Source organism: Oncorhynchus kisutch, linkage group LG22 (assembly GCF_002021735.2).
Source record: "Oncorhynchus kisutch isolate 150728-3 linkage group LG22, Okis_V2, whole genome shotgun sequence".
NCBI lineage: Eukaryota > Metazoa > Chordata > Actinopteri > Salmoniformes > Salmonidae > Oncorhynchus > Oncorhynchus kisutch.
The window spans coordinates 25,459,579-25,486,015 of record NC_034195.2 but is presented as its reverse complement, the minus strand read 5'-3'; the positions used below and the strand labels follow the sequence as shown (position 1 = coordinate 25,486,015).

Sequence of the window (26,437 nt, the reverse complement as noted above, 5' to 3'; positions counted from 1 at the left end):
TTCAAGAATCAATGGATATATATATAAATATTTATATATAAATATATATATTATCAGCATCCTTGAAGAATATAACTTATAAATGCCTCATGAGCTAACTTCAACTGTTACATTCCATGAGAACCAAAAATATAAGCTTGTTATCCCCCAATGTTTGTAAACATTGTACATTTGATAGCCTATAGCATAGTTAAAACAATCATTTTGATATCATGGATGGTCCGTCCTTGCATCCATAGCTCTGTCTATCAATCTGAGCGTGGTTACGTTTCTCCAGGCCTCAGCATTTACCAAAACAGAAGCGGGGCGTCCATTTTGTTATTGTTTCATCTGTGGATTTGCCCTTTAAACAGCTGTATATTACCAAGATATCAAAGTGTCATCAACAAACAGGTGAACAAGAGACCAATAGCAAATGCAGCATATGACGTTCATTTTCACATGGAAATAGCACTTTTCAGTAGCACTCAAAGCATGCCATTCCATGAGCGCAGCATTTATTTTTCATCTCGAATCAATGAGCCCAATCAGTCCTCCAAGACAACAAAATCATAAACAACAGAGTTGTTCTGGCTAATAAGTCCTTAGATTTGGGGTTATGCTCAGGCAAAACAATATTATTGAAGATCAAGGGGTATAACATTTATTGGAAGGACTGGAATTCTCATAGACTTTGGTTTTTAATGTAAATATAAATGTAATTGTATTATTACAGTACCAGTCAAAAGTTTGGACACACCTACTCATTCCATTCCATTGTAGAATAATAATGAAGAGGACATCAAAACTATGAAATAACACATATGGAATCATTTGTAACCAAAAAAGTGTTAAACAAATCAAAACATATTTTATATTTGAGATTCTTCAAAGTGGCCACCCTTTGCCTTGATGATAGATTTGCACCCTCTTGGCATTCTCTCAACCAGCTTCATGGAATGCATTTCAATTAACAGTTGTCCCTTGTTAAAAGTTTTTTTGTGGAATTTATTTCCTTCTTAATGAGTTTGAGCCAATCAGTTTTGTTGTGACAAGGTAGCGGTGGTATATAGAAGATAGCCCTATTCACCCAACTTATTGTGGGAAGCTTGAGGAATGCTACCCGAAACGTTTGACCCAAGTTAAACAATTTAAAGGTAATGCTACCAAATAAAAAATCAAATCAAATCAAATGTATTTGTCACATACATATGGTTAGCAGATGTTAATGCGAGTGTAGCGAAATGCTTGTGCTTCTAGTTCCGACAATGCAGTAATAACCAACGAGTAATCTAACCTAACAATTCCAAAACTACTACCTTAAACACACAAGTGTAAAGGGATAAAGAATATGTACATAAAGATATATGAATGAGTGATGGTACAGAACGGTATAGGCAAGATGCAGTAGATGGTATCGAGTACAGTATATACATATGAGATGAGTAATGTAGGGTATGTAAACATTATATTAAGTAGCATTGTTTAAAGTGGCTAGTGATATATTTTACATCAATTTCCATCCATTCCCATTATTAAAGTGGCTGGAGTTGAGTCAGTGTGTTGGCAGCAGCCATTCAATCTTAGTGGTGGTTGTTTAACAGTCTGATGGCCTTGATATAGAAGCTGTTTTTCAGTCTCTTGGTCCCTGCTTTGATGCACCTGTACTGACCTCGCCTTCTGGATGATAGCGGGGTGAACAGGCAGTGGCTCGGGTGGTTGATGATCTTTTTGGCCTTCCTGTGACATCGGGGGCCGTAGGTGTCCTGGAGGGCAGGCAGTGTGCCCCAGGTGATGCTTTGGACAGAAAATACCGCCCTCTGGAGAGCCCTGCAGTTGCGGGTGGGGCAGTTGCCATACCAGGCCGACAGGATGTGCTCAACTGTGCATCTGTAAAAGTTTGTGAGGGTCTTAGTGGCCAAGCCAAGTTTCTTCAGCCTCCTGAGGTTGTTACGCCTTCTTCACCACACTGTCTTTGTATGTGGACAATTTCAGATCGTCAGTGATGTGTACGCCGAGGAACTTGAAGCTTTTCACCTTCTCAACTGTGGTCCCTTCAATGTGGATGGGAGTGTGCTCCCTATGCTGTCTCCTGAAGTCCACGATCAGCTCCTTCGTTTTGTTGACGTTATTTTCCTGGCACCACTCTACCAGGGCCTTCACCTCATCCGTGTAAGCTGTCTCTTCAATGTTGGTAATCAGGCCTACTTCTGTTGTGTCATCTGCAAACTTGATGATTGAGTTGGATGCGTGCGTGCCAGTCATGGGTGAACAGGGAGTACAACAGGGGCCTGTGCACGCACCCTTGTGGGGCCCCCGTGTTGAGAATCAGTGAAGTGGAGGTGTTGTTTCCTACCTTCACCACCTGGGGGCGGCCCGTCAGGAAGTCCAGGACCCAGTTGTACAGAGCGGGGTTCAGACTCAGGGTCCCGTGCTTGAATGCTGTTGAAGGCTGAGCTATAGTCAATGAACAGCATTCTTACATACCTTTCCAGATGGGATAGGGCAGTCTGCAGTACAATGCCGATTGCATCGTCTGTGGATCTATTGGGGCGGTAAGCAAATTGAAGTGGGTCTAGGGTGTCAGGTAAGGTAGAGGTGATATGATCCTTAAATAGCCTCTCAAAGCACTTCATGATGGTAGAAGTGAGTGCTACGGGGCGATAGTCGTTTCGTTCAGTTACCTTTGCTTTCTTGGGTACAGGAACAATGGTGGACATATAGAAGCAAGTGGGGACAGCAGACTGGGATAGATAAAGATTGAATATGTCCGTAAACACCCCAGCCAGCTGGTCTGCGCATGCTCTGTGAACGCAACAAGGGATTCCATCTTGGCCTTCAGCCTTGCGAGGGTTTAACACGCTTAAATGTCTTACTCACATCGGCTACGGAGAACGAGAGCCCACAGTCCTTGGGTGCGGGTGCGGGCCGTGTTGATGGCACTGTGGTATCCTCAAAGCGAGCGAATAAGGTGTTTAGCTTGTCCGGAAGCAAGACGTTGGTGTCCGCGACATGGCTGGTTTTCCCTTTGTAATCCATGATTGTCTGTAGACCCTGTCACATACATCTCGTGTCTGAGTCGTTGAATTGTGACTCCACTTTGTCTCTGTACTGACGTTTTGCCTGTTTGATTGCCTTACGAAGGAAATATCTACACTGTTTGTATTCAACCATATTCCCAGTCACCTTGCCATGGTTAAATGCAGTGGTTTGTGCTTTCAGTTTAACGCGAATGCAGCCATCTATCCACGGGTTTCTGGTCTGGGTAGATTTTAATAGTCACAGTTGAAACAACATCCCCTATACACTTCCTGATGAACTCAGTCACCGTGTCCATGTATACATCAATGTTATTCTCCGAGGCTACCCAGAACATATCCCAGTCTGCGTGATCAAAACAATCTTGAAGCATGGATTCTGATTAGTCAGACCAGCATTGAATAGACCTTAGCATGGGTACTTTCTTTTTGAGTTTCTGCCTATAGGAATGGAGGAGAAAAATGGAGTCGTGATCTGATTTTCCAAAGGGAGGGCGGGGGAGAGCCTTGTAGTCATCCCGGAAGAGAGAATAGCACTGGTCGAGTTTTTTTTACCAGTGTTAGTACTACAGTCAATGTGTTAACAGAACTTCAGTAGTGTTTTCCTCAAATTTGCTTTGTTAAAATCCTCAGCTACAATAAATGTGGCCTTAGGATATGTGGTTTGCATAAACTGCAGTGTAGTTCCTTGAGGGCCGTCATGGTATCGGCTTGAGGGGGAATATACACAGCTGTGACTATAACCAATGAGAATTCTCTTTGGAGGTATTACAGTCAGCATTTGATTGTAAGGTATTCTAGGTCGGGTGAACAAAAGGACTTGAGTTTCTGACCGTTATCAGAATCACACCATGAGTTGTTAATCATGAAACATACACCACTGCCCTTCTTTTTCCCAGAGAGTTTTTTATTCTTGCCTGCACGATGTACTGAGAACCCAGCTGGCTATCTGGACAGGTGACAGTATATCTGGAGAGAGCCATGATTCCGTGAAACAGAGTATGTTAGTCCCTGATGTCTGTCTGGATGTGGACCCTCACCTTTTAGTTTGTCTACTTTATTGTCCAGAGACTGAACATTAGCGAGTAATATACTCGGAAGCGGTGGATGGTGTGCACGCTTCCTGAGTCGGATTAGAAGTCCACTCCGAATACCTCTTCTCCACCGGCGGCGTCTTGGAGCAGACTCTGGGACAAGTTCAATTGTTCTGGGGGGTGCGAACAAAGAATCCAATTTGGGAAAAACGTATTCATGGTCGTAATGCTGGTGAGTTACCACCGCTCTGATATCCAAAAGTTGTTTCCGGCTGTATGTAATAACACAAAAAAACGTTCTGAGCTAATAATGTAAGAAATAACACACACAAAAAATGAAATACTACATAGTTGCTTAGGAGCTAGAAACAGAGCTGCCATGTCTGTTGGCGCCATCTATTACCCACCAGCACTGACATTGAACAGCCCAGGCCTATATGAATTCTAGCTACTTCTGAAGCACATGTTGTGCACTCAAAACTCATTTGTAACTCTGTAAATACATTTGTTTATTATAAAAAATGTAACAAATCTTCATAAAAATACTCATCATTGAAATTACAAAGACATTTTTGGGAATATTAGGTTTCTACATTATGTAAAAGCACAAATTTGAGATGCATTACATTGAAAATTGTACACCTTTTTAAGAGTGTCAAGTTTGTGACTACAACATGCAAGTGATCAGTCATTCATTTGTTCATTACTATGACCATTGATCTCCTGAAGAAGCTATCCCTTTTCCATTCTTGCTGTGCCCCCAAATGTTTGGATATACTACTGGTAAAGTTATCAGGTTGCTAGCTAGCTAATGAGGTAATTAACTTGACCGAAGAAGATATATATATATATTTTTTTTTTTAAAAGGTCAAGGGCCATAAAGTCCAAATTGTCTATATTGTAAAAATTCATGAAAATTCTTAATTTAAGGATAGATTTAGGCTTAATGTTTGCAATGTGGTTAAGTGACAACCTTTTAGAACGGCCCTCGACATGGTTTATGAATGTAAAATGTGCCCCCCCCAGTCCGCAATAGGATGATGGTGGGAAGGGATGGGATGAGAGAAGAGAGCAAGGGTGAGCGAAAGAGAGACAAAGAAAGCAATTATAGAGCCCTGACATCCAAACTATTGCAATATGTCTTGCTATTTCTTTCACTCATCCCTCCCTCTCTCCCTTGCACTCTTCTTCTCCCTCATGCCCTCTCCCCTTCTCCACACTGTCTTCCCTCACTCATTCCCTCAGGCTTTATCTGTCTGTCTCTCTCGCTCTCTCTCTCTCATTCTCTCTCCTCTCTCACTCGCTCCGCTCTTTGTCTCTCTCCGTTGCCCATGTCTTGTATGCAGTGAGCATGGTAGACTAATGGAGTCTCCAGTTAATTATTCTGTTGTATCTGGCAGGCAGGCAAGTTCTTATTGCAGCAGCTAAGAATAGCTGAACAGTTTTATTCCATGCTCGATGAAGCGCCCCTGAGAGAACATGGAAGGCACTGTCAGATCCCAGTGAAGATTCCTAAAGGGAGGATTTTTAGGTCTTCCTAGGCAGACCTTCTGTGTCACAGGGCAAGGAACGAACCTGGAACAGTCAACTGTACCGCAAGTCTGGCGGGATGGATTTGGTGGAATCAGACAAACGTTCCCTCACAGAAAATATGTATTGGCAGCGGGCTGCGCTGTTTGCCACAATTGCTTATTATCCATGTTATGGGAGAGGGGCTGTACAAATTTATGGATGTGGAAAAAATTTATCACAAAAGGGTTTCGAACAGAGTGAGAATCTTGTACACTGGAAGCCGTTATGACTAACATGCATTGCACAAATTGAGTTGTCTTCTGCCTCACGAGATCAAAGTAGTAGTCCCCTCAGCTATGTCCATGCTATCTCTGTCTGTGATTCTAGTCCTGAATGTACTTTTCTGGATCTCTCCTTCAAACCAGGCATATGCTTTAAATTTGTTAGTCCCATACAATGTGACTTATTTGCACACACTGAATGCCCTGATTGCTATAGTTATGTCTGATCTAGTCATTGTATATTTTCAGCAGGATGATTTTATTAACCAGAGGTGACCTCAAGCCCATCCCAGATGTGTGAAGGATCCTTGTCATCAGAGCTCTTGTTGTCTGTAGAATGCTGTAGAATGCTGTAGAGTGCTTGCCTGCTGGTGCAGGAAGCATCATTTCCTTTCCCTGTTGTGTCATTATAAATGCCTCAATCACCGTGGCAACTGGAGCACCAGCATACTTTCTTTCTCCAGCAGCCCTCATATTGCTACAGATGAAGGATCCTAATTTGATCACTATTTTGATGCTGAGAATTTTCCTACACAGCAGGAAAATACAAACTTGCAGTATATTTTCAATAACCAAAAATATTGTATTTTCACCTTTTTGAAGCTGGTGTATAAAACCGGAAGTAAAAGATACAAAAAAGAAACATAAGAACGAGAAGCATAGAAATAGAGCACATAGAACAGATCTGCCACTTCTTAAACTTGCTTTCATAGAGAATGACAGTTCTATAACTCACATGTCTATGTGAATTTGATCGGGTCATTACATATTGCAGCCTTAATTATAATCCTCATCATAATTCACACTTCCTGTTGCTGCAGGATTATTTTTCTACTGTAATATAGTAGACTGGCTCAAATTAAGATCCTTCATCTGTACAGTATCTGGTGCTGTATGAAAGATAATCCAGGGTCTCAACTCACATTCAGACACATCTGCGTTGTCTGTTCATCATTATGCACCAATGTACACTCAGTTAGACATTTGTTGGAAGGAAACTGCTATACAGTACAGTGTTTCACTCCACTCCCATTGGATAGATGAGAAACACCACATAATGTGAATTTTACATGAGTTTTCAATAGTTGCAGTCCATAACTTACTCGGTGATTGAGGCATTTATAATGACACAACGGGGAAAGGAAATGATGCTTCCTGCACCAGCAGGCGAGCACTCTACAGCATTCTACAGACAACAAGAGCTCTGATGACAAGGATCCTTCACACATCTGGGATGGGCTTGAGGTCACCTCTGGCAAAATCATCCTGCAGATGATATACAATGACTAGATCAGACATAACTATAGAAATCAGGGCATTCAGTGTGTGCAACTGAACCCAAAAATGATATTTTGGTTTTTGTTTCATTAGTCTGTTGTTGATATAGTCCCAAAATGTTTTGTATGTCATCAAGTTTTCAAGATATATAACTTTCTAAATACAGAAATACAGCCGGTAGGATGCTGTCTTTCCGTATTTTGAAAGTTATACATTTTGAAAACTTGATTGCTGACATTCAAAACATTTTGGCACCATGATATCAATGGACTAATGAAACAAATACCAAAATATCGTTTTGGGGTGTTATTTTCCTTTAATATGTGATTGTAAATATAGCTCTGTAATACAGTGATGGGTTTTTCTGGGCTTGACATTTTCCTGCAGTCAGAGATGCTCATCTCTGATTAAAATATCTGTGATTCTATATTAAATGTTATCTAAGGCCGTTCCACATTATACTATGTGATAGCTACCCGCTCTGCAGTGTAACATTTTCATCTACAGATCTGTGAGTATATTAGCTAGCTTAGCGATATAGCATCTCACAGTATTCAAGACAAATTTCTGCTCAAATAGAAAGCCCAAATAGGGGGATAGTTTGACAGTTTGAAGGGAACTGCATTGTTAACTGTAATAAATGGGTAATAAAGCAGCACTAAAAGTATAATTCATGACCACCTTAGTTACTGCAGGTTTTATTAACTTTTCAACTAGTAGCTAACTACTGGAACTACACACTACTTTAAAAAAATATATACATATATAGATGAAGTAATCAAGAATTTCCTTTATTTTTCGGCATTAGACCTGCCTAATTCTCGCTTGAAACACTTTTTGTGTGCCTAATTGTAACTTTCTGTGTTTTATAGGCTAAATTACACATTCTGTTCATCTGACTCCAAAGTAATTTGTTCTTGCAATTTGTAGTCAATGACATTTTAGATATAGATATGATAATTTTTCACTAAGTAGTTTGGATGTAGTTAACAACTTTTTCAAAGTAAGCTTAGTTAGGTCAACTGTATTATTATTAAGGGTAGCTGTAGTGGTAGCTTGGTAAACTATGTTTTCAGAGTAACTTCCCCAACACTGATATTCATTCAGCTTAGTGATCAATTGTCATCAGAACAGTATCAAGGCAAGTCTTGAGTCGGATTAAAAGAAACATGCATCGTGTCTGTACAGTTGCAAATAAGAAATGTGAGTTGGGAAAAAAACTGCCCACCTGGGTGTGTGCAGTGCAGAGTAGGGTGCCTCTGTTCCACTGTTCCACTGTTCCAGTGCAGTTTAGGCTTAACACTAATCCACTTGTGGTTCTTGTGTTTTGGTTCTTGTTGCAGACAGTTTGGTTTGACCTGCATCAGAGGCTAACAGACACTGATGGCACAGCCAGCGCAGTAAGTAGCATATTTATGCCTGAGAGCCTGGTAGGGGGGCACGGTTTGGCTGTGGCACTGTGGGGGGTTTGCTGCTCCACCCCTAGCTACCCCTCACGACCCCCAAGCTGGGAGCTCCATTCTGAAGCTCCCAGCTTGCACAGAGAATCATTGGCATCTCATATCCACCTCCTTTCCTTTCAAGCAGAAAGCAGCCAAGAAGATGACTTATCTCCCTGCATGAAAAGCATGAGTGCATGTTATATTTTCAAAGTGGTCAGACTCAGTGCTTAAGTTCAAATTATATATTTTAAGTGCCTCCCATGGGTGGTTATTTGACCCTGAAACCTCAGGGCAAGCATATATTCTGTTCATATTGTTGTGACCTCATGCTTCCATACTTTTTTAAATTGTTGTACCTTTATTTAACTAGGCAAATCAGTTAAGAACAAATTCTTATTTTCAATGATGGCCTGTTCATGGGCAAAATGACAGATTTGTACCTTGTCAGCTCGGGGATTTGAACTTGCAACCTTTTGGTTACTAGTCCAACTCTCTAACCACTAGGCTACCCTGCCACCCCATATTAACAATTGTTAAACACTTTGAACAGTTTCCTACAGTATAGTTAAGTTATTTATCTTTCAATCTGAAACATGCTTAACCAAAAAAGAAAATACTCATATGTCGCTATACAGTTTGTGTAGTCTGCAACAAGCATACTCTCCAAATGCCCAAATGGTATTATGCTCTTATGACACTTTCATTATTATTTTTTACTGATTAGGCAAAAGTTTCTCCATCTGGTTCTTGAAATATATATCCCTCTGTCAGCATGCCTGTATGAGATGTGGATGCAGTGGCCTGTAGAACTGTCAGTATGAGTAAGATGGAGAGATGGCAGTTCACACAGGGACAATCAGAGGTCTGATGGATCTGAGGAATAATACAGGGACTGGTGTCTTTATCTGCGCATCAGTGCAGTTCCTTTGCTCACTCCTAGGGTCCTACTGCAGCAGTCCACTGGCAGCACCTGCTCTGAATCTGAACCAAGCCGCCCGGATCCTGCCTCTGATTGACTTCTGCCTTATTGATGCTTGAGGGATCCAAGCAAATTGAATCATTCCTTTTCTCCCATTAATCATTGTCAGCGTCTAGAGCTATCATTTGCTCTCACAAATAGGATTAGAGCAAGCTTCACCTGTCAGCTGGGCCAGTCTGATTGGTGTGGGGCTGCATGTGCGTTTGTGTGCCCAAAGCTCAATAGGGGCACATTAGTAGGCCCGACAGGTATTCTTAAAGTGGAAATGAAGATTGAACCTTTTGACCCACCATACTCTCAGCAGGGTTTTCATAGTGCTGTGCGCACTACTGCAAGTGATTCACTCAGCATACAATCAAGAATAGAAAGATTGAATCTAAAGTCATGTTTTCTACAACAGCATGCACAGTAGAGGTGCCAGAGTTCACCATCCACATTTGAAATGCCTTGAAACAGCTTACTGAGTATCCTTGCTTGTAATTGCTCTTATAAAGCATTTTGTATGGCATTTTGATATTAATGCGGTACTATTGCTGTATGTGTATTATGCAGTGTTCCTTAATGCAAATGCCTGAATCGTTCCAGTAATTTCCCCCTCCTCTCCAGCACCCAGGTCACACATACACTACCGTTCAAAAGTTTGTGTCACTTAGACATTTCCTTATTTTTAAAGAAAAGCACATTTTTGGCCCATTAAAATAACATCAAATTGATCAGAAATACAGTGTAGACATTGTTAATGTTGTAAATGACTATTGTAGCTGGAAACGGCTGACTTTTAATGGAATATCTACATAGGTGTACAGAGGCCCATTATCATCAGCCATCACTCCTATGTTCAAATGGCACGTTGTGTTAGCTAATCCAAGTTTATCATTTTAAAAGGCTAATTGATCATTAGTAAACCCTTTTGCAATTATGTTAGCATAGCTGAAAACTGTTGTTCTGATTAAATAAGCAAAAAACTGTCCTTCTTTAGACTAGTTGAGTATCTGGAGCATCAGAATTTGTGGGTTTGATTACAGGCTTAAAATGGCCAGAAACAAAGAACTTTCTTCTGAAACTCGTCAGTCTATTCTTGTTCTGAGAAATTAAGGCTATTCCATGTGAGAAATTGCCAAGAACCTGAAGATCTGGTACAACGCTGTGTACTACTCCCTTCACAGAACAGCACAAACTGTCTCTAACCAGAATAGAAAGTGGAGTGGGAGGCCCCGGTGCATAACTGAACAAGAGGAAGAAGAAGAAGTACATTAGAGGGTCTAGTGGCAAAACACCAGTCTCAACATTGACATGTGAAGAGGCGACTCCGGGATGCTGGCCTTCTGATCAATTTGATGTTATTTAATGGACAAAAAAATTGCTTTTCTTTAAAGAACAAGGACATTTATAAGTGACCCTAAACTTTTGAACAGTAGTGTAGAAATGAGACTAGGGTCTGATTATTAGCTCTTTGATATCCCTTAGTCTCTATTTAATTACATGCTTCCAATGTATTGTGCCACAGCTAATGATGCTCAGGCTTCTGTTTTCTTGCTGTATTGTGATTTTCAATAGTCAAGCATTTCCATTTTACATATTTGATTTCCTGCTTAGAAATTGCAACGTTTTGTACATGTTTGCCTAGAGGGGGTGGCAATGTTGGAAAATATTTGTTATTTTATTTTATTTATTTATTTTATTTCAAGAGGCACTCAGTATGCAGCAACCCCATTATTGACACTGATTTATCTGGATTGACTGTGAGGAAAACAAAAGGCCAGTCTGCCTTACCTGAAAGACCACACTGTATTTCTCCTTCCATTATCCAGTTCAGAGTGATATACTGTACCTGGGACAGAGCAGTGCTGCAGACCTGAGTTATCTGACCTAACTTCAGCCAGTACAGTGGATACTGTGTATAGCACTGACCACAGTGGTACTTCTGACTGACCTTTTTCACCCTGGGTGCAGCCTGGGTAGTACATATTTTCATCCACTCTCCAATTGTTTATTCCATAATGTGAAACTCAACAGCTATGTGGTGAGGAATCGGAGCGTTAGAGGGACTGAACAGTAGTTATTACTCACTGTAGCCTTGTGGGAGTGACCATTGCTCAAACATGCACTGTCTCCATCGGGAGAGAGTCAGTGTGAACGCATCATTGCTCTTGTACATCATACCACAGTGTATCTATTGTGTCAGCAGTTTCTTTAAGGGTTTCCAATGCATTTTCACAGTTGTTAATAGTCTCCTAGACCACACACAGCTTTATTTTATATTGGCAGACCTGAATTCACTGTCCCTTGTCGATACAACCACTGTGCCATGAGGGATGGGGAGAAAGGCACAAGGAGAGAGAATCATTGGAGAAAGATATGCAGCATTGCTCATTTGGAGGGTGTTATGATGCGAAGGGATGCACCACTGCAGAAAGAGAATTGTCTCTCTAGGACAGGGATCCCCAACTGGCAGCATATGGGCCGAATTTGGCCCACGGATGGTTTTATTTGGACATAAAAGACTGTAAAAACACCAGGAAATCAGCTCCAAGTTATTTTAATTTTGGAAATCTGTTCCCATTTATTCCCATGCATAATATAGAGACATACAGTGCATTCAGAAAGTATTCACACCCCTTGACTTTTTCCACATTTAGTTGAGTTACAGCCTGAATTTAAAATGGATTACATTTTGTTTTGTTTTTTGTCACTGGCCTACACACAATACCCCATAATGTCAAACTGCAATAATTGTGTATTACATTATTTTTGAATGAATGCCTCATCTCTGTACTCCTCAGTCGAGCAGTGAATTTCAAACACAGATTAAACCACAAAGACCAGGGAGGTTTTCCAACATCTCGCAAAGAAGAGCAGCTATTGGTAGATGGGTAAAAAAAGTTAAGTTATTGATTATTCTTGGGATGGTTTATCAATTCACCCCTTTCCAATACAAAGATACAGGTGTCCTTCCTAACTCAGTTGCCGGAGATGAAGGAAACCGCTCTGGGATTTTACCATGAGGCCAATGGTGACTTTAAAACAGTTACAGAGTTTAATAGCTGTGATAGGAGAAAACTGAGGATGGATTAATAACATTGTAGTTACTCCACAATACTACCCTAATTGACAGAGTGAAAAGGAAAATCGGCCAACGGCTGAATCCCAAGTGGCGCAGCGGTCTAAGGCACAGCATCTCAGTGCAAGAGCCATCACTACAGTCCCTGATTCGAATCCAGGCTGTATCACATCCGGCCGTGATTGGGATACCCATAGGGCTGCGCACAATTGGCCCAGCGTCGTCCAGGTTTGGCCGGGGTAGGCCGTCATTGTAAATAAGAATTTGTTCTTAACTGACTTGCCTAGTTAAATAAAAGGGGGGGGGGGGGGGGGGTATTCTCCAGTTTCCATGTTAACGGTGCAATTCTGTGATTCCCCTCTGAGGTCTTCCCCAACTTCTTCCATACCCTATGGGGGACACATTCCTGTACATACATTCAAACTCTCTCTCTTTCACACACACCCTCATATACACAGCCATGCACTATTATCTCATGATATATTCAATGGATTCCTTACTGCCTTCATTATACCATGTATGCCTGCATATGTTTGTGTGCACATATATGCCTACATATAGATATTGCCCTGAGCCATACGCACACACAAACCCTTGTACAATCCCACACAAACCCACAGACAGAAAGAGAGAGAGAGAGAGAGAGAGAGAGAGAGAGAGAGAGAAGGGCACACACAATAAATAATGTAGGTAATAAAGAGAGAGAAGGGGGATGAATGGATGGATTTTAATACTATCATTGATAAGGCCTCTTGTATCTTTATTGCAGTGGTGGTCAAAATATTTCCTATCAAACTAGCTTATAGAGCCCATAACCATTTGTGAAATGTCCCCATTTTCACATCCAGTAATGATGACACTTTATAGATCTCCCCACAGACAATTACTATTTTATAGAAACTCATGCTGAGATACACAGTTACAAGGATTTCTCGTTTTGTTTGTGTTTTTGTCTGTGCCACACGCTGTCTTGTTCAAACCAGCCTAGATGACAAATGAAAGGCACACAATTGAATCAACTTTAATTTAGCATGATGGGCCTAGCCCTTATTTTAGGCAGCCTGGTAAATGCTGCATGTGTCTTGGTAATAGTTGATTTATTCTCCATCTGGAATGGAAGAGGAAATGTAATAATATTGCTCTGGTTTGAGGAAAGATGGGTAATTTACTGTTTCTGATTGAGTTTTGAGTTTATTATCCGTTTTTTACCCATTTATTGCTCTGGTCCAGAGGGGATGATAACTGTAGTTTGGAATGGTCATGTCAGACAGGAGTTTCTAATGTCTTCAATTAGTTTTTATCTTTCCCACCTGCTGAAGCACCACATGTTGGACTCAGCTGCTTGCTAAATAATGAAGAAAAACAACCAACTGTAGATTTAAACAGTTTGATTGCGTTGTCACAGTCCCAATGTTACATATCAGAATAATGTTAGGCATCATTTAAATGAATGTATTGTATAGCAATCACCGAATCAGTGACATAAATACATACAGCATATTATATAAATTATACTTTTTTAAACAGAAAGAACATGATTTAATGACAGGAGTTGGCGAAGGAGTTGTGGTTGAGGCTAGGATTAGGGTTGAACGGGGATGTTGACATGAAGTTAAGGTTAGGGTTGTGGTTGAGGGTTAGGGTTGAACAGGGAAGTGGACATGAAGCTAGAGTTAGGGTTATGCCAAGATTAGGATTAGGGTTATGCAAAATTAGGATGTAGGGTTAAGGCTTGGTTCTAACTAACAACTGCTGCATCCAAAACAGTTATTTTGCAAAGATCACAACCAAATGTTATCTTAGCGACTGTTCAAGTAAGAATCAAAACATCATTTTATGCATATGAATACCCCAAAAATAGTTTTTTGCAGATGGCGATGGCTTTCTTACTGCCGCCAAGAGTCGCACGCATCCGTGCGTGACGTCAGTGTGTCGTGTACTGAAAAAGGGTCTACACCATGGATATACAGAACACTGCAAGCACTCCATAGAGCAGGGTTCCCCAACTGGTGGCTCGTGGGATGAATTTGGGCCACTGGGTTTTTTTATTTGGCCCCCCAAGGTGTCTGAGCGAAAAAATAATAATAATATAATTTATTTTCATTGTTAGATGGGAAATACTGTAAAAACACCAGAAAATCAGCTCCAAATGATTTACATTTAGGAAGTCTGTTCCCAAGGTCAAGAAAGAATCGGCCCCACGGCTGAATCTAGTTGATGATCCCTGCCATAGAGCATTCCCATCACATTGTATTTTTTATATATATTTTTTTTTATTCAAATTTTACTAAATGTACATCAAAGATTTGACCATATTCCAACAACCCTCTCTTCCTCCCTCCATGCAACACATCCACCCCCAAAATCCAAGTCCCTTCCCTACCTCTCCGCCCTACCTCAGTCCACCCACCTCGATTCCCTGGTGAGACATGGTGAGACATGACATCTATCACACTCATCATTTACATTTGGATATATTTCAGACAATCTGGATTTTGAAAAATACACTTTATGTAAAACCTTAAATTGTTTGAGACCAAGACGAGCACGAGATGTAGTGGAGCGTACTCTATCAATCGTCTCATCCCACCACTCCTGTGTAAATTCAACACCCATTTCCCATTCCCAAGCAGATTTAGTTTTGTTGGTGAAGTGTTTGTCCAATGACATAATACACAGATAGATCTGAGAACTTACTGCTTTCTGTCGTGGTAATCGAGTCAATATGCCATCCCAGGGTTGGCAAGGGGGTGGAGCAGGGAAGCCAGAAAATTGGGAGGAGACACAATGCCTAATTTGAAGGTAATGGTAAAAGTGAGATGGAGGCAAAGAGTATTTAGAGACCAGGTTGGGATAACTAGAAAAATCTATTTACGAAAAGTCTTGGAAGGACTTAATGCTTTCTCTCACTGGACAAGGAAAGATATTATCTATTAGGGAAGTGGGGAATAAGTGATTCTTATCCATAGGATCCATAGTAGACGCAGAGGAGAATTTAAAATGCAGTCGAAACTGGTACCAAATCTTAAGAGTGGAAAGTACTGCAGGATTGCCAGTATAGCGAGAGGGGGATGCTGGGAGAGAAGAGCAGAGTATAAAGCATGAAGAGAAGCAGAAATACATGAATGTGCCTCTAGGTGGCAGCATGGGGTATCTGGAGCATGTAACCAGAATAGCAATTTATGAAGTAGGCTGCCCAGTAAGAGTGTAAAAAGTTGGGTAGTGCAAGCCCTCCACTAAACTTGCATCTCTGAAGTAAAGATCTCCTGACTCTGGGTACCTTTCCTCCCCAGATAAATGTGGTAACTAAATGTGGTAAACTTAAAAAAAAAAAACTTTGATAAAAACAATGGAATCATTTGAAATAGATAAAGGAATTTGGGTAAATCCTTTTTACAGCATTAATCCTTCCTATAAGTGATAGTGGTAAGCTACTCCATCTCTGAAAATCAGATTTCATTTGCGTAAGGAAGGGAGCAAAGTTTGCAGAAAAAAGAGCATGTAATGAACGAGTTACGTTCACTCCAAGGTATTTGAAACCAGAGTGGCTAAGCTGAAAAGCTGTAGCGCTGCTGGATTGATTTGAAAGCACTCACTGTTCTGGAGATTCAGCTTGTAACCCGGAGAAAGAGCCAAAGTTCTCCAGAATAGAAAGGATAGAAGGTAAACAGGTTACAGGGTTATTTACAAAGAGAAACAAATCATCTGCATATAATGATAACCTATGTTCAACTGCTTCCTGTATTACATATTGGAAAGAGGAGGATGCCTGTGAAGCTACTGAAAGGGGCTCAATGGCGACAGCAAATAACTAAGAGGAAGATGGGCAGCCTTGGCGTGTCCCACGTTCCAGGGCAAAATAATCCGTACGGGTGTCATTGGTACCGACAAGAGATGGATCCATGAGCTAAATTTGTCCCCAAATCCAATTTTTTAAAGAAAGCAAATAGGTACTATCATTCAGTTCTGTCGAATGCCATCTGTGGGTCTAGGGAGATTGCCACCTCAGGGGAGTTGAAAATTTGTTTTGAATAAATTATGTAAAACAGTGTCCGAATGTTTAAAAAATGAATATCTGTCCTTTATAAAACCGGTTTGTTCCTGTGATATGAGTCCTGGTAAGACTACTTTCAGACGCCTTGCTTTCACCTTCTCAAGCACCTTTACATCCACATTAAGGAGGCTTGGGAGCCTAAATGAAGAACAGGAAGAACAGGGTCTTTCCCCTACTTAAGGAGAAGCGCTATTGAAGCCTGTGTTAGGGTAGGTGGCAGTGAGCCACGTTCAAGTGACTCGTTATACATAGATAAAAGTAAAGGGGCTAACTTGGTATGGAATTTCTTAAAGAACTCAATTGGAAACCCATCCGTTCCTGAAGCTTTGCTGCTCTGCATTGGCTTGATAGACTGAATAACTTCTTCAAGGCTGAGAGGAGAATATTGGTCATCTGCAGTTTCAGCCTCAACTGTGGGAGTCTCCAGTTCACCCAAAAATATAGTCATATTGGCAGTATCTGATGGAAATTTAGACGTATACAGGGAGGTGTAGAAAGATTTGAAGGTGTCATTTATCCCCGTAAGGGCAGAAATCAAGTTATGAGAGGAATCTTTAATTTGATGAATCAGACGGGTAGTAGCGCTGCGTTTTAATTGGTGTGCAAGCAGACAACATGCTCTGACACCATGTCCATAGAAGATATCCCGTGAATGCAATAGTAATCGTTCTGCATCTGTAGTGAACAAGAGATTGAATTCCTGATTGTAAGTTCAAGCTTTGCTTATATAGCTCTGGGGATGGCGTCAGGGCATATCGATGGTCTAAGTCAAGGATGACTTTAATGAGATGTTCTAGTTTAACTTTCCGAGTTTTGTTTAAATGAGAAGAATAAGAAATGTTTTCTCCTCTAAGATAGGCCTTAAGTGATTCCCATAAGATAGAATGAGAGGTTGAGCTTGTCTGATTGGAAAAGAGAAAATGATCAATAGAAGTGGAGATAACGTTACAGAAGTCTACATCAGACAGGAAAAGAGAACCGAAGTTTGTCCTGACAGGACTATGTCGAGGGCTATGGTCAGAAATTACAATGGATAAATATTCAGAAGAGGTGACATTTGGGTGTAACTTATGATCAATAAAGAAATAGTCAATATGATAAAAAGAATGGTGTACATGTGAAAAGAAAGAATAATCTCTTGCCTGGGGATTCTGAAACCTACAGGGATCTGTACACCCATTCTGGACCATAAAATCTGAGAAGGACTTTGACATAGCAGAAGGAGACATAGTTCTGGTGTTGGAGCAGTCTAAAGCCACGCTAATAACACAATTCAGATCCCCGCCAAATATCAAAAGATGGGTGGTCAGAGAAGAGATTTTCCCAAGCAACCCATTGCAAATTCAACATCATCAAAATTTGGAGCATATACATTGACCACTACTACAGGTGTTTGCCAAATGGTGCCAGTTATGATTAAATACCTCCCAATACTGCCTGAAATAACATTAGTAGTAGAGAAATGTATTATTTTACTAACCAAAATTGCAACACCTCTGGCTTTGGAGTTAAAGTCTGAGTGGAAAACCTGACTGAACCTGGAGTTTTGTAGCCTTGAATGATCTTTAATGCATAAATGGGTCACTTGTAAAAAATACCTTTTAGCTTTTTCAAATTGGAGAAAACTCTTGACAGGATTATTCATTGTCTTAGTATTCAAGGATAAAAACGTTCTAGGATTCCAATATTCCAATATTACTATTATTAGCGTTGTTAGCCATCTAAAATATTGAAAGGAAAAAGGTGTGAAAACAAACCAAGTATTTGCAAAAATAACAGAGAAAACTGATGAAAAAAGCTAATAATTAATTTTTTAATTGAAAGGAACAAAAAAGGTCACTCCCCCTCCCACCCAAATCCGAAGTCTCCTTCCCCAGCAAATAGAGACAGCAGATTGACGTTTGCGCAGCTTCGGTACATATAAACAGAAACCCTTCCTTTCCTAACGCGGAGAGGCTCCATAGCACGAGTAGTGAAACACATTTGAAAAGAAATTCACAAAATGGTAAAGTAGGTCAACCAAAACAAGGTCAGAAAACCCCATAACAGTAAAACAAAACCGTCCTGACTCGGGGAGTCTTCAATCAGTGCAACATGTGCAATGTCTCTTAAGGATGGCCAAATAAGTGTCCCGCAGTATGTTGCCCTTTTACAAAAAAGAAAAGGGGCAGAGTGTACAAATGATCAATGGGGTGTAATAAAGTGGTGAAAAGACCTTCAGTAAGTATCTATATTAAAAATCTAGGAAAGCTCTGCAAAAGCCTGGAATTGTAGCTATGCATTGCTACGCTAGCCATCTAGACAAATAAAAAGGACCTCCCAAACCACACATGACAGTATTAGTCATTTTTATCAGGGTTCAATAGTGTTTCTGCAGAGTAGAAAGGGAATGGCAACAGGGGAAAATGTCCCTGCCATAAAAATCAAAATATACCTTAGACTTGGAGGGTAGGCTAGGTTATGCATGCTAACTGGCAAAAGAGTAGGTCATAGTTCCAAGGAACGGCTCAGAAGTGACTGTCGAACCGACGCTGGGCATCCTCGTGGGAGTCGAACTGTAGCTTGTCGTCTCCGCCCACTGGGGAGGGGCCAATGGGCTCTGTTCAGCTTCGGGGGTGATGGAACTATGGCAGGACCAGCACCTCCACAAAGAAGTCTGACATGAACTTAACTGAGTCCCCTCCTTCAAGTTTCTCTGGTATACCAATAACCCAAAGATTGCAATGGCGAGAAAGGGATTCCAGGTCATCAGTCTTGTCAATCAGCTTTTGGTTTTCGGAGCTCAGACGGGTGACCATTTTCTCAAGGGCTACTATGCGGTCACTGTAGTCACACAGGTCATGTTCAAAGCCGCCAAGTCGTTCATCTGCAGTGGCTCGGACACCATCCAGGACGGTGGAGAAGCGGGACCAGAGCAGCATCAATGGCAGCTTTGAGCTGGGTGGTAATGGTAGCTGTAATTTCTGAGACCAGAACCGTATGGAGGTTCTGACGATCTGTGTGGAGTGTGACCACATGAGAATCCGTAACTGTTGGACTGGAGTCGGCGCCATTACCATTCACGTTTGCCATCACGGTTGAAACGTTAGTTACAGGTCTTCTGCGCCTCAGATCGTGTGACATTTGAATCAAAAAGGTAACTTAAGAACTCATCAATCAAATCTGATATGTAAGAAAGTTGAATGCAAAGTAAAAACGTGGCAAATTTAACTAATGCGTACAAGCCTCGTCCACAAACTTCTTCTCCACTCACATGCTAAACCAGGAGTCCCATCACATGATCAAATGGATTTCCTTACCTATTTTTCTGTTTTTAACTCCCTCTTTTTCTCAACCCCTCACTTTTTACTTCTGTCTGTCTTTCTTTCTTTCTGTCCAGTCCCTGTACCTGATTCGTCAGGAGATGACGGTATCCCAGAAGCAGCTGGGAGAATTCTGTGAGGCCCTGAAGCAGTACCTGAAGAATGTCTCTGCTGAAAGAGACTGCTTCCAGTGAGTCCACCTATTTAACTTTATCTGTGTATCTTTCATTGTCCATCTCACACAATACCTTTCATGACCATTTGTCCACTGTGCGTGTTTTTCTACCTGGCTGATGTATTCACAACCTAACTGGTTATCTACCAGTGGAGGCTCTTCAGAGGAGGAAGGGGAGGACCAACCTCCTCAGTGAATTTCATTTATTTTAAAGTACAACATTGAAAAAGTTATCCTTTTTAGATTAAACTATACTAAATATATTCACGTCACCAAATAATTGACTAAAACACACTGTTTTGCAATGAAGGTCTTCAGTAGTCTCAACAGCACTCTGTCGGGTAGCACCATGGTTTAGCCGGAGGACAGCAAGCTTCCTTCCTCCTCTTGGTACATTGACTTCAATACAAAACCTAGGAGGCTCTTGGTTCTCACCCCCTTCCATAGACTTACACAGTAATTATGACAACTTCCGGAGGACGTCCTCCAACCTTTCAGAGCTCTTGCAGCATGAACTGACATGTCGTCCACCCAATCAAAGGATCAGAGAATGAATCTAGTACTGAAAGCAGAAGTACAGCTAGCTAGCATTGCAGTGCATACGATGTGGTGAGTAGTTGACTCAAAGACAAAAGTTGAATAAATGAGTTTATTAAAAAATGAAGGAGAAGCAAGAGAGAGAGAGTGTCATTTTTTTCACTTTCAGTTTCACTTACTTAGATAGCAAATGCAGCTGGCTAGTTTAGTTACTCAAACACCCGGCTTAAACAGAGGGATGCTATGTTAGCTAGATGGCTGTGACTATCCAACACAACACTGGAACTCTTCCAAGTCAAGGTAAGCTTTTGGATGTATTAATTTATTGCCGTTGTAGCAGCTTACTGTCTATACACTGTAACGTTACTGCATGATTGTAGCGGGTTTACTAACACATTAGTTCTATTAGCTATGTTGACTAGGAAGTTACTTTAGATAATATGTAGGCTGTGTGTAGTGGTTATGACATGGTTTGACTAGAGCTTTTTTTGTTGCCTGGTCACAAACAGATGATGTGTTGTTCATTGTAGTCCACAAACGAAGGGAAAAGGTGAATTTGTCCAATAGAAACTCTTGTTTGCAACTGATGAATGATTACACCCTAGATAAGCTAGATGCAGGCAAGAGTGTGCAAGGCAATATTGAATGTGTCACTGTCCATCATCAAATCTTTCTCTCGACCTGTGCGCACTTACGTTGTAAACTTCATTCTAGGCTAGGTTGTAGTAACCTCGTGATGGGTATAGGGAAAATTGTAGTGTCATGACGTAGCCTAAACCTATCGATGTTACATTGAACTGGGTGAATGGAATATGCATGACAGTCATCCAACATGCTGTAATAGAAATAAGGTTATGCTCATGAAAAACAAATGGTCCTCCCTCATCATAAACAGCACTGAATGCCACTGTTATCTACTGACCATGCTCAAGTACTTTACCAATCTTCAATATACAGCTTAATATTGTGAGACAGATGCCCTGACAGAAGCCTTTTCAAAACTCAAATACACTACAAGTTTTAAAAGTAAAGTACTCCTGCAACAGGGTGATCAAATTAAGATCCTACATCTGTAATGCTTATTTTGTCACAATGCTCCGCAAGGTACTAATCTCATCTCAAAGTATAATGGCTGGAAGGCTCGGGGAGGAAACTCAGAGGGAGCATGAATAGATTTTAGAAAATAATGGACAAATAAGTCAACATTGCAGATAGGGAGAGACAGAGCGCCTCTGAGTGCTGGTGTGTACAGGTTATGGATTGTTGAGGGAGCCTCTGGCAGAGAAAGGATGTGCTGGGGACTGAAGAGGCAATCAGACTGGATAAACCTGTTTAACACGCTGTTGTCCTCAGCCTCTCCACAACCATCATCAACCAGGAGGAATCTCCATGTGACAAGGGACAATGAAATGGAAAATAGGGCTGAGCAGATTAGAGAAACCTGGACAGAGCCTCTCAGTTCGTCTTGCTCTGAGCTGAGGTAATGTACGGCAGCCTACTGCACAACCTCCAGTATGCTTTAAAGCATTGCTGTCATAGCAAGGAGAGCTGATTTGTAGAGAAGATGACATGTATATCCACTATTACTGCTGCTGCCTGTAGCACAAATGTATCTTCTCTCCTATCAATGTAGCAGCAGATTCTCATGCCCAGGGTGTGTAAGACTCAGTTCAAAAGGACAAGTTCCTCTACAGTCGGTTTCAGAGCGACTCCCTGGAGCCAAGTCCAGAAAATAGGCTGGCTACTGTCATCAGCATTTTGTAGTCTCATCATAATACACTTAAGGATGGTGAATAATTGATCACTGAGGAATTAGGCTCTGACTCTGTACTGTGAATAGACTGTTTTCTTTCTCTCTCTCATTCTCACATTACCACTATTTAAGTCTGAAACTGTATTTTCCTCTCTCATGTCTCTACTATTGGTTCCTATAAGTGCTTCTACATGGTACTAATACATCCTGCAAATGATGCCGTAAGAATACAGTATGTCCTCCTTTTTAAGTCCTTGAATTTACACATACACACAAACAACCCACAGACAAACACACAAACATTGACAAAGTTATGGGAAGGAAGCACACGTGTGGATGCACAGACACACACTCAAACACCCTCCCCTTGTGCGCATCTTTCTTTTAGATGGACACACATTGACTTGGACATGGGTTTTTTGGGGGGTTGAAGAATGTGAATGTGGAGCGTTGCACAGCAGCGGCCCGTCAAATAAAACAACGCAGTGGTCTGATCTAGATGTAACCTCAGACAGAGAGCTGTCAGCTGTAATAGAAGCATTAAGCAATAAGATGTGTCAGGAGTCTCTCCAGTTGCGAGCTCCACTGTGATGGAAGGAAACAGAAAACCCAGCTCATACAGTAGAACTCTTCTACTGCACTAAACCCCTGAGACACAGGTCAGCCGTCTGAACCACTACTGCCCTCCAGTGGAGGATTATGCGTGGGAGTGAGTGGAGCTGAAGTCAAGTAACTTTGGGCTTCTACTATAATGGTTGACTATGGGTGTCTATTATTATGGTTTATGTGGCGTGAAAGTGAGTCTGTGCTCAACTACCACACATCACTCTCTGACATCTGTCTGCGTAAGCTTATTGGCAATTCACTGTTTTTATTTAAATATTTTATAGTTCTCCAATGTCATCTGCCCATTATTGACTTGCCAGTGTCTTACTCTCTCTCTCTTTTTGTATTCCTTTCTTCCTCAGTGTGACTGCAGTGCGGCTGCCAGATGGGCTCTCCTTCGTGGTGTATGAGTTCTGGGATGGAGAGGAGGAGTGGAAAAAGTAAGTTCTAGAATTGTGTCTCATTTGACATCTCACCCATGGAGTCATCCCTCCCTACCCCACATCTCCTGACCGTTCACCTTCTTATAATCCCCATAGGTACAATTTCCAGAAAATATGGAATCAATATATATATATATTTTTGGGGGTGGAATTTTACCCCTTTTTCTCCCCAATTTCGTGGTATCCAATTGTTTAGTAGCTACTATCTTGTCTCATCGGTACAACTCCCGTACGGGCTCAGGAGAGACGAAGGTTGAAAGTCATGCGCCCTCCGATACACAACCCAACCAAGCCGCACTGCTTCTTAACACAGCGCGCATCCAACCCGGAAGTCAGCCGCACCAATGTGTCGGAGGAAACACCGTGCACCTGGCAACCTTGGTTAGCACGCACTGTGCCTGGCCCGCCACAGGAGTCGCTGGTGCGCGATGAGTCAAGGATATGACGCTGGGCCAATTGTGCATCGCCCCACGGACCTCCCGGTCGCAGCCGGTTACGACAGAGCCTGGGCACGACCCCAGTGTCTCTGGTGGCACAGCTGGCGCTGCAGTACAGCGCCCTTAACCACTGCGCCACCCGGGGGGACTATGCACAATAATTTGACATGTTGGTGTCTACTATTTTGTAAGCACAGTTCTCATATGAGATATGTGTATTTTTTTTACACAATTGGGTAGATGATTACAGAAGAGCTGTCATTGCTTAGTGTTTTTGTTTAAATGTTCATACAAACCTAACATCTGGAATCAGACTTTGGTTAAGCAGACTCCAGAGGTACAGAGCTCTATTGCGGCAGGAACCTATCTACAGCTATAGCCACTGAATAAAGCTGACATACTACTGTATAATTACTTATTGATGTTTTGGGGGATGTGCCGAGGCTGTAAAGAGTCTCTATCTTTCAAGTTCTCTATCGTCTATGGGGCGTAGAAGAACTGAAGGAGTGTTGTGTGTGCATCTGCATGCATGGGTGTGTGAGTCTGTGTTTATATGTGATTATGCCCTCCACCTCTGTCCTCAGGCACCTCCAGGCTGCATCCTTCAAGGCCTTTCAACATGTTAAAGTTGACACTCTGTGCCAGCCTGAGGCTGTGTCCACTGTTGCTGTGCCAGGTTAGTCTCCTGAGAGAGAGCTGGCATAGAGCACAATCCCCTGCGTAATGCTGGCATAGTGCCGTATATCTGGGATGGGGAGCCCTGATAGCGATGGAACCTACTGGTGGAGAGAACTGTTTGAAGTAGAGCAGTCAGGGAAAACACATACCCTGATATTTATTATATTTACTTATTGTTATTGGTATAAATGCATGTCATAGACTTACCTCAGGCAAACCTGAAAATATATGACATTCAATTTGAATTATATTATGCAGTGTATCATCATTGTATTATCACATTGAGCAGAGAAACACTAGACCTGAGTGTGAAAGTGTTGTAAATGATTGATCTATTCCTGAGCTGCTTGTCTAACTGAACTCCCTCGCTCTCTCTCCCTGCAGCCGCCTGGTGCAGCCTGAGCAGAGACTGATGGGGGTGGGGACGCATCGCCTAAGTCCACAACACCCCCATCCTTAGCTCCCACATACCCCCTTTACCTCACTCCCACCCCCACAATCCCTCTTTCTCTCTTTTGTAAGTACATGTTTACACAGTGTCTGTTTGATATTGAGACAAAATGGAAGGCATCAATTGCAGTGAATATTAAACAGTGCATTAAAGCGAGATTACCGCCATCCAATGCATTTGTTCATTGTATCGTTCACCCTCAAGTCATTGTAGAAATGAGGTGAACAGTTAACCTGCTTTTGAGGCTCTAGTGCATGTCATCAATTTTGACTAAAAGACATGAACCTGCTGCTGCTGCTAATGACAGAGTAATAGAGCCCTCAACATTCATCTCTATCAAGCTGTGAAGGTTTGTTTTTTCCCGTTGTGTTAAGAGTACTTGTATGAATCAGCAATGGATATATTAGCTGTTAAAGTCTAGTAAAATTATATGAAAACATGTTCTATTATAATTATATTTGTATTGACGTCTTTAGTGGTAAAGTACAAAATTCTTCAGAAGAAGCGGTTACAACAAAAGCAGCGAAACTTGTGGTTTTGCTGCAGACAGTTTCCCTTTTGAACAACTAATCTCAAGCCTTAAACATCAGCATGGGGTTGAGGTTGTAGGATTTCCAATAATGGAGTTGCTGCAGATCCAACTTCACAGGATCTTTTTTCTCTCAGAACCTTTAGTTCTGAAGCTTCTGGGCATGTTTCTTGATCTCTAGTTCACACAATCATTTTTGTGGTCTCCTTACCTTCACATTTCTCACTGATGATAATTTGTCAAGTCCATGCAGCATATGCATACCAACCATTTGATCGCAATCAGTTTCATGGGGATGTGCATTTAGATCTTGAGTTATAGTGTTGTTTTGAATGATGTACAGTGAGCAAATTTTAGAGCAGATGGTGTTACCTGTACCATAGCCTACAGAGACTGTGCATAAAGTAGAGAATAAACACATGAGCAGGACATGATCCACACATGCACAGAATCTTTAGGACCTTTAATCGAGGGAATAAATATCTGGGAAAAGTCAGATCCGCAGCCACGGCCTTCCCATAAACGCAGGGTAATTTGATTTTAAACCTCTAACGCACAGCCATTTATTACAATCACAATGTTCATTGCAATTGAGCAAAAAGGAGATGTTTCACATATCAAGCAAATGATAGTAACAGAAAATATATCAGAAAGAATGTTCACCCACCAACCCAGTTGAAGAACCTCTTGTGCACATCTAGGAGCATGACCAGTTTGTCCAACTCCAACAACCTGAAATCAACATGATCCAACAGACCCAGTCGAAAAGCACAATGTAAATTAATGAGATATAGCGATTACATATATTTAAAGTATGAGTGTATTACAAATTATCTCAATAAAAGTGTTTTATCTATAAACAATAATG

General features: G+C 41.3%; 1 protein-coding gene across 2 annotated transcripts in view; it reads left to right on the top strand.

The window, feature by feature from the left end:
- The window catches only part of LOC109866828 (N-terminal EF-hand calcium-binding protein 2-like), a 140,004-nt gene extending 114,702 nt beyond the window's left edge, over positions 1-25,302 (top strand). The window contains exons 9-13 of one of the 2 annotated variants that reach the window (XM_020455684.2): positions 8,466-8,522; positions 20,038-20,150; positions 23,394-23,471; positions 24,496-24,587; positions 24,974-25,302. In XM_020455684.2, coding sequence (XP_020311273.1) covers positions 8,466-8,522; positions 20,038-20,150; positions 23,394-23,471; positions 24,496-24,587; positions 24,974-25,002 — 369 coding nt within the window. In that variant the 3' untranslated portion in view covers positions 25,003-25,302. The remainder of the gene's footprint in view (positions 1-8,465; positions 8,523-20,037; positions 20,151-23,393; positions 23,472-24,495; positions 24,588-24,973) is intronic. The other variant, XM_031802070.1, reaches the window with a different exon arrangement.
- The last annotated feature ends 1,135 nt before the right edge of the window (positions 25,303-26,437 follow it).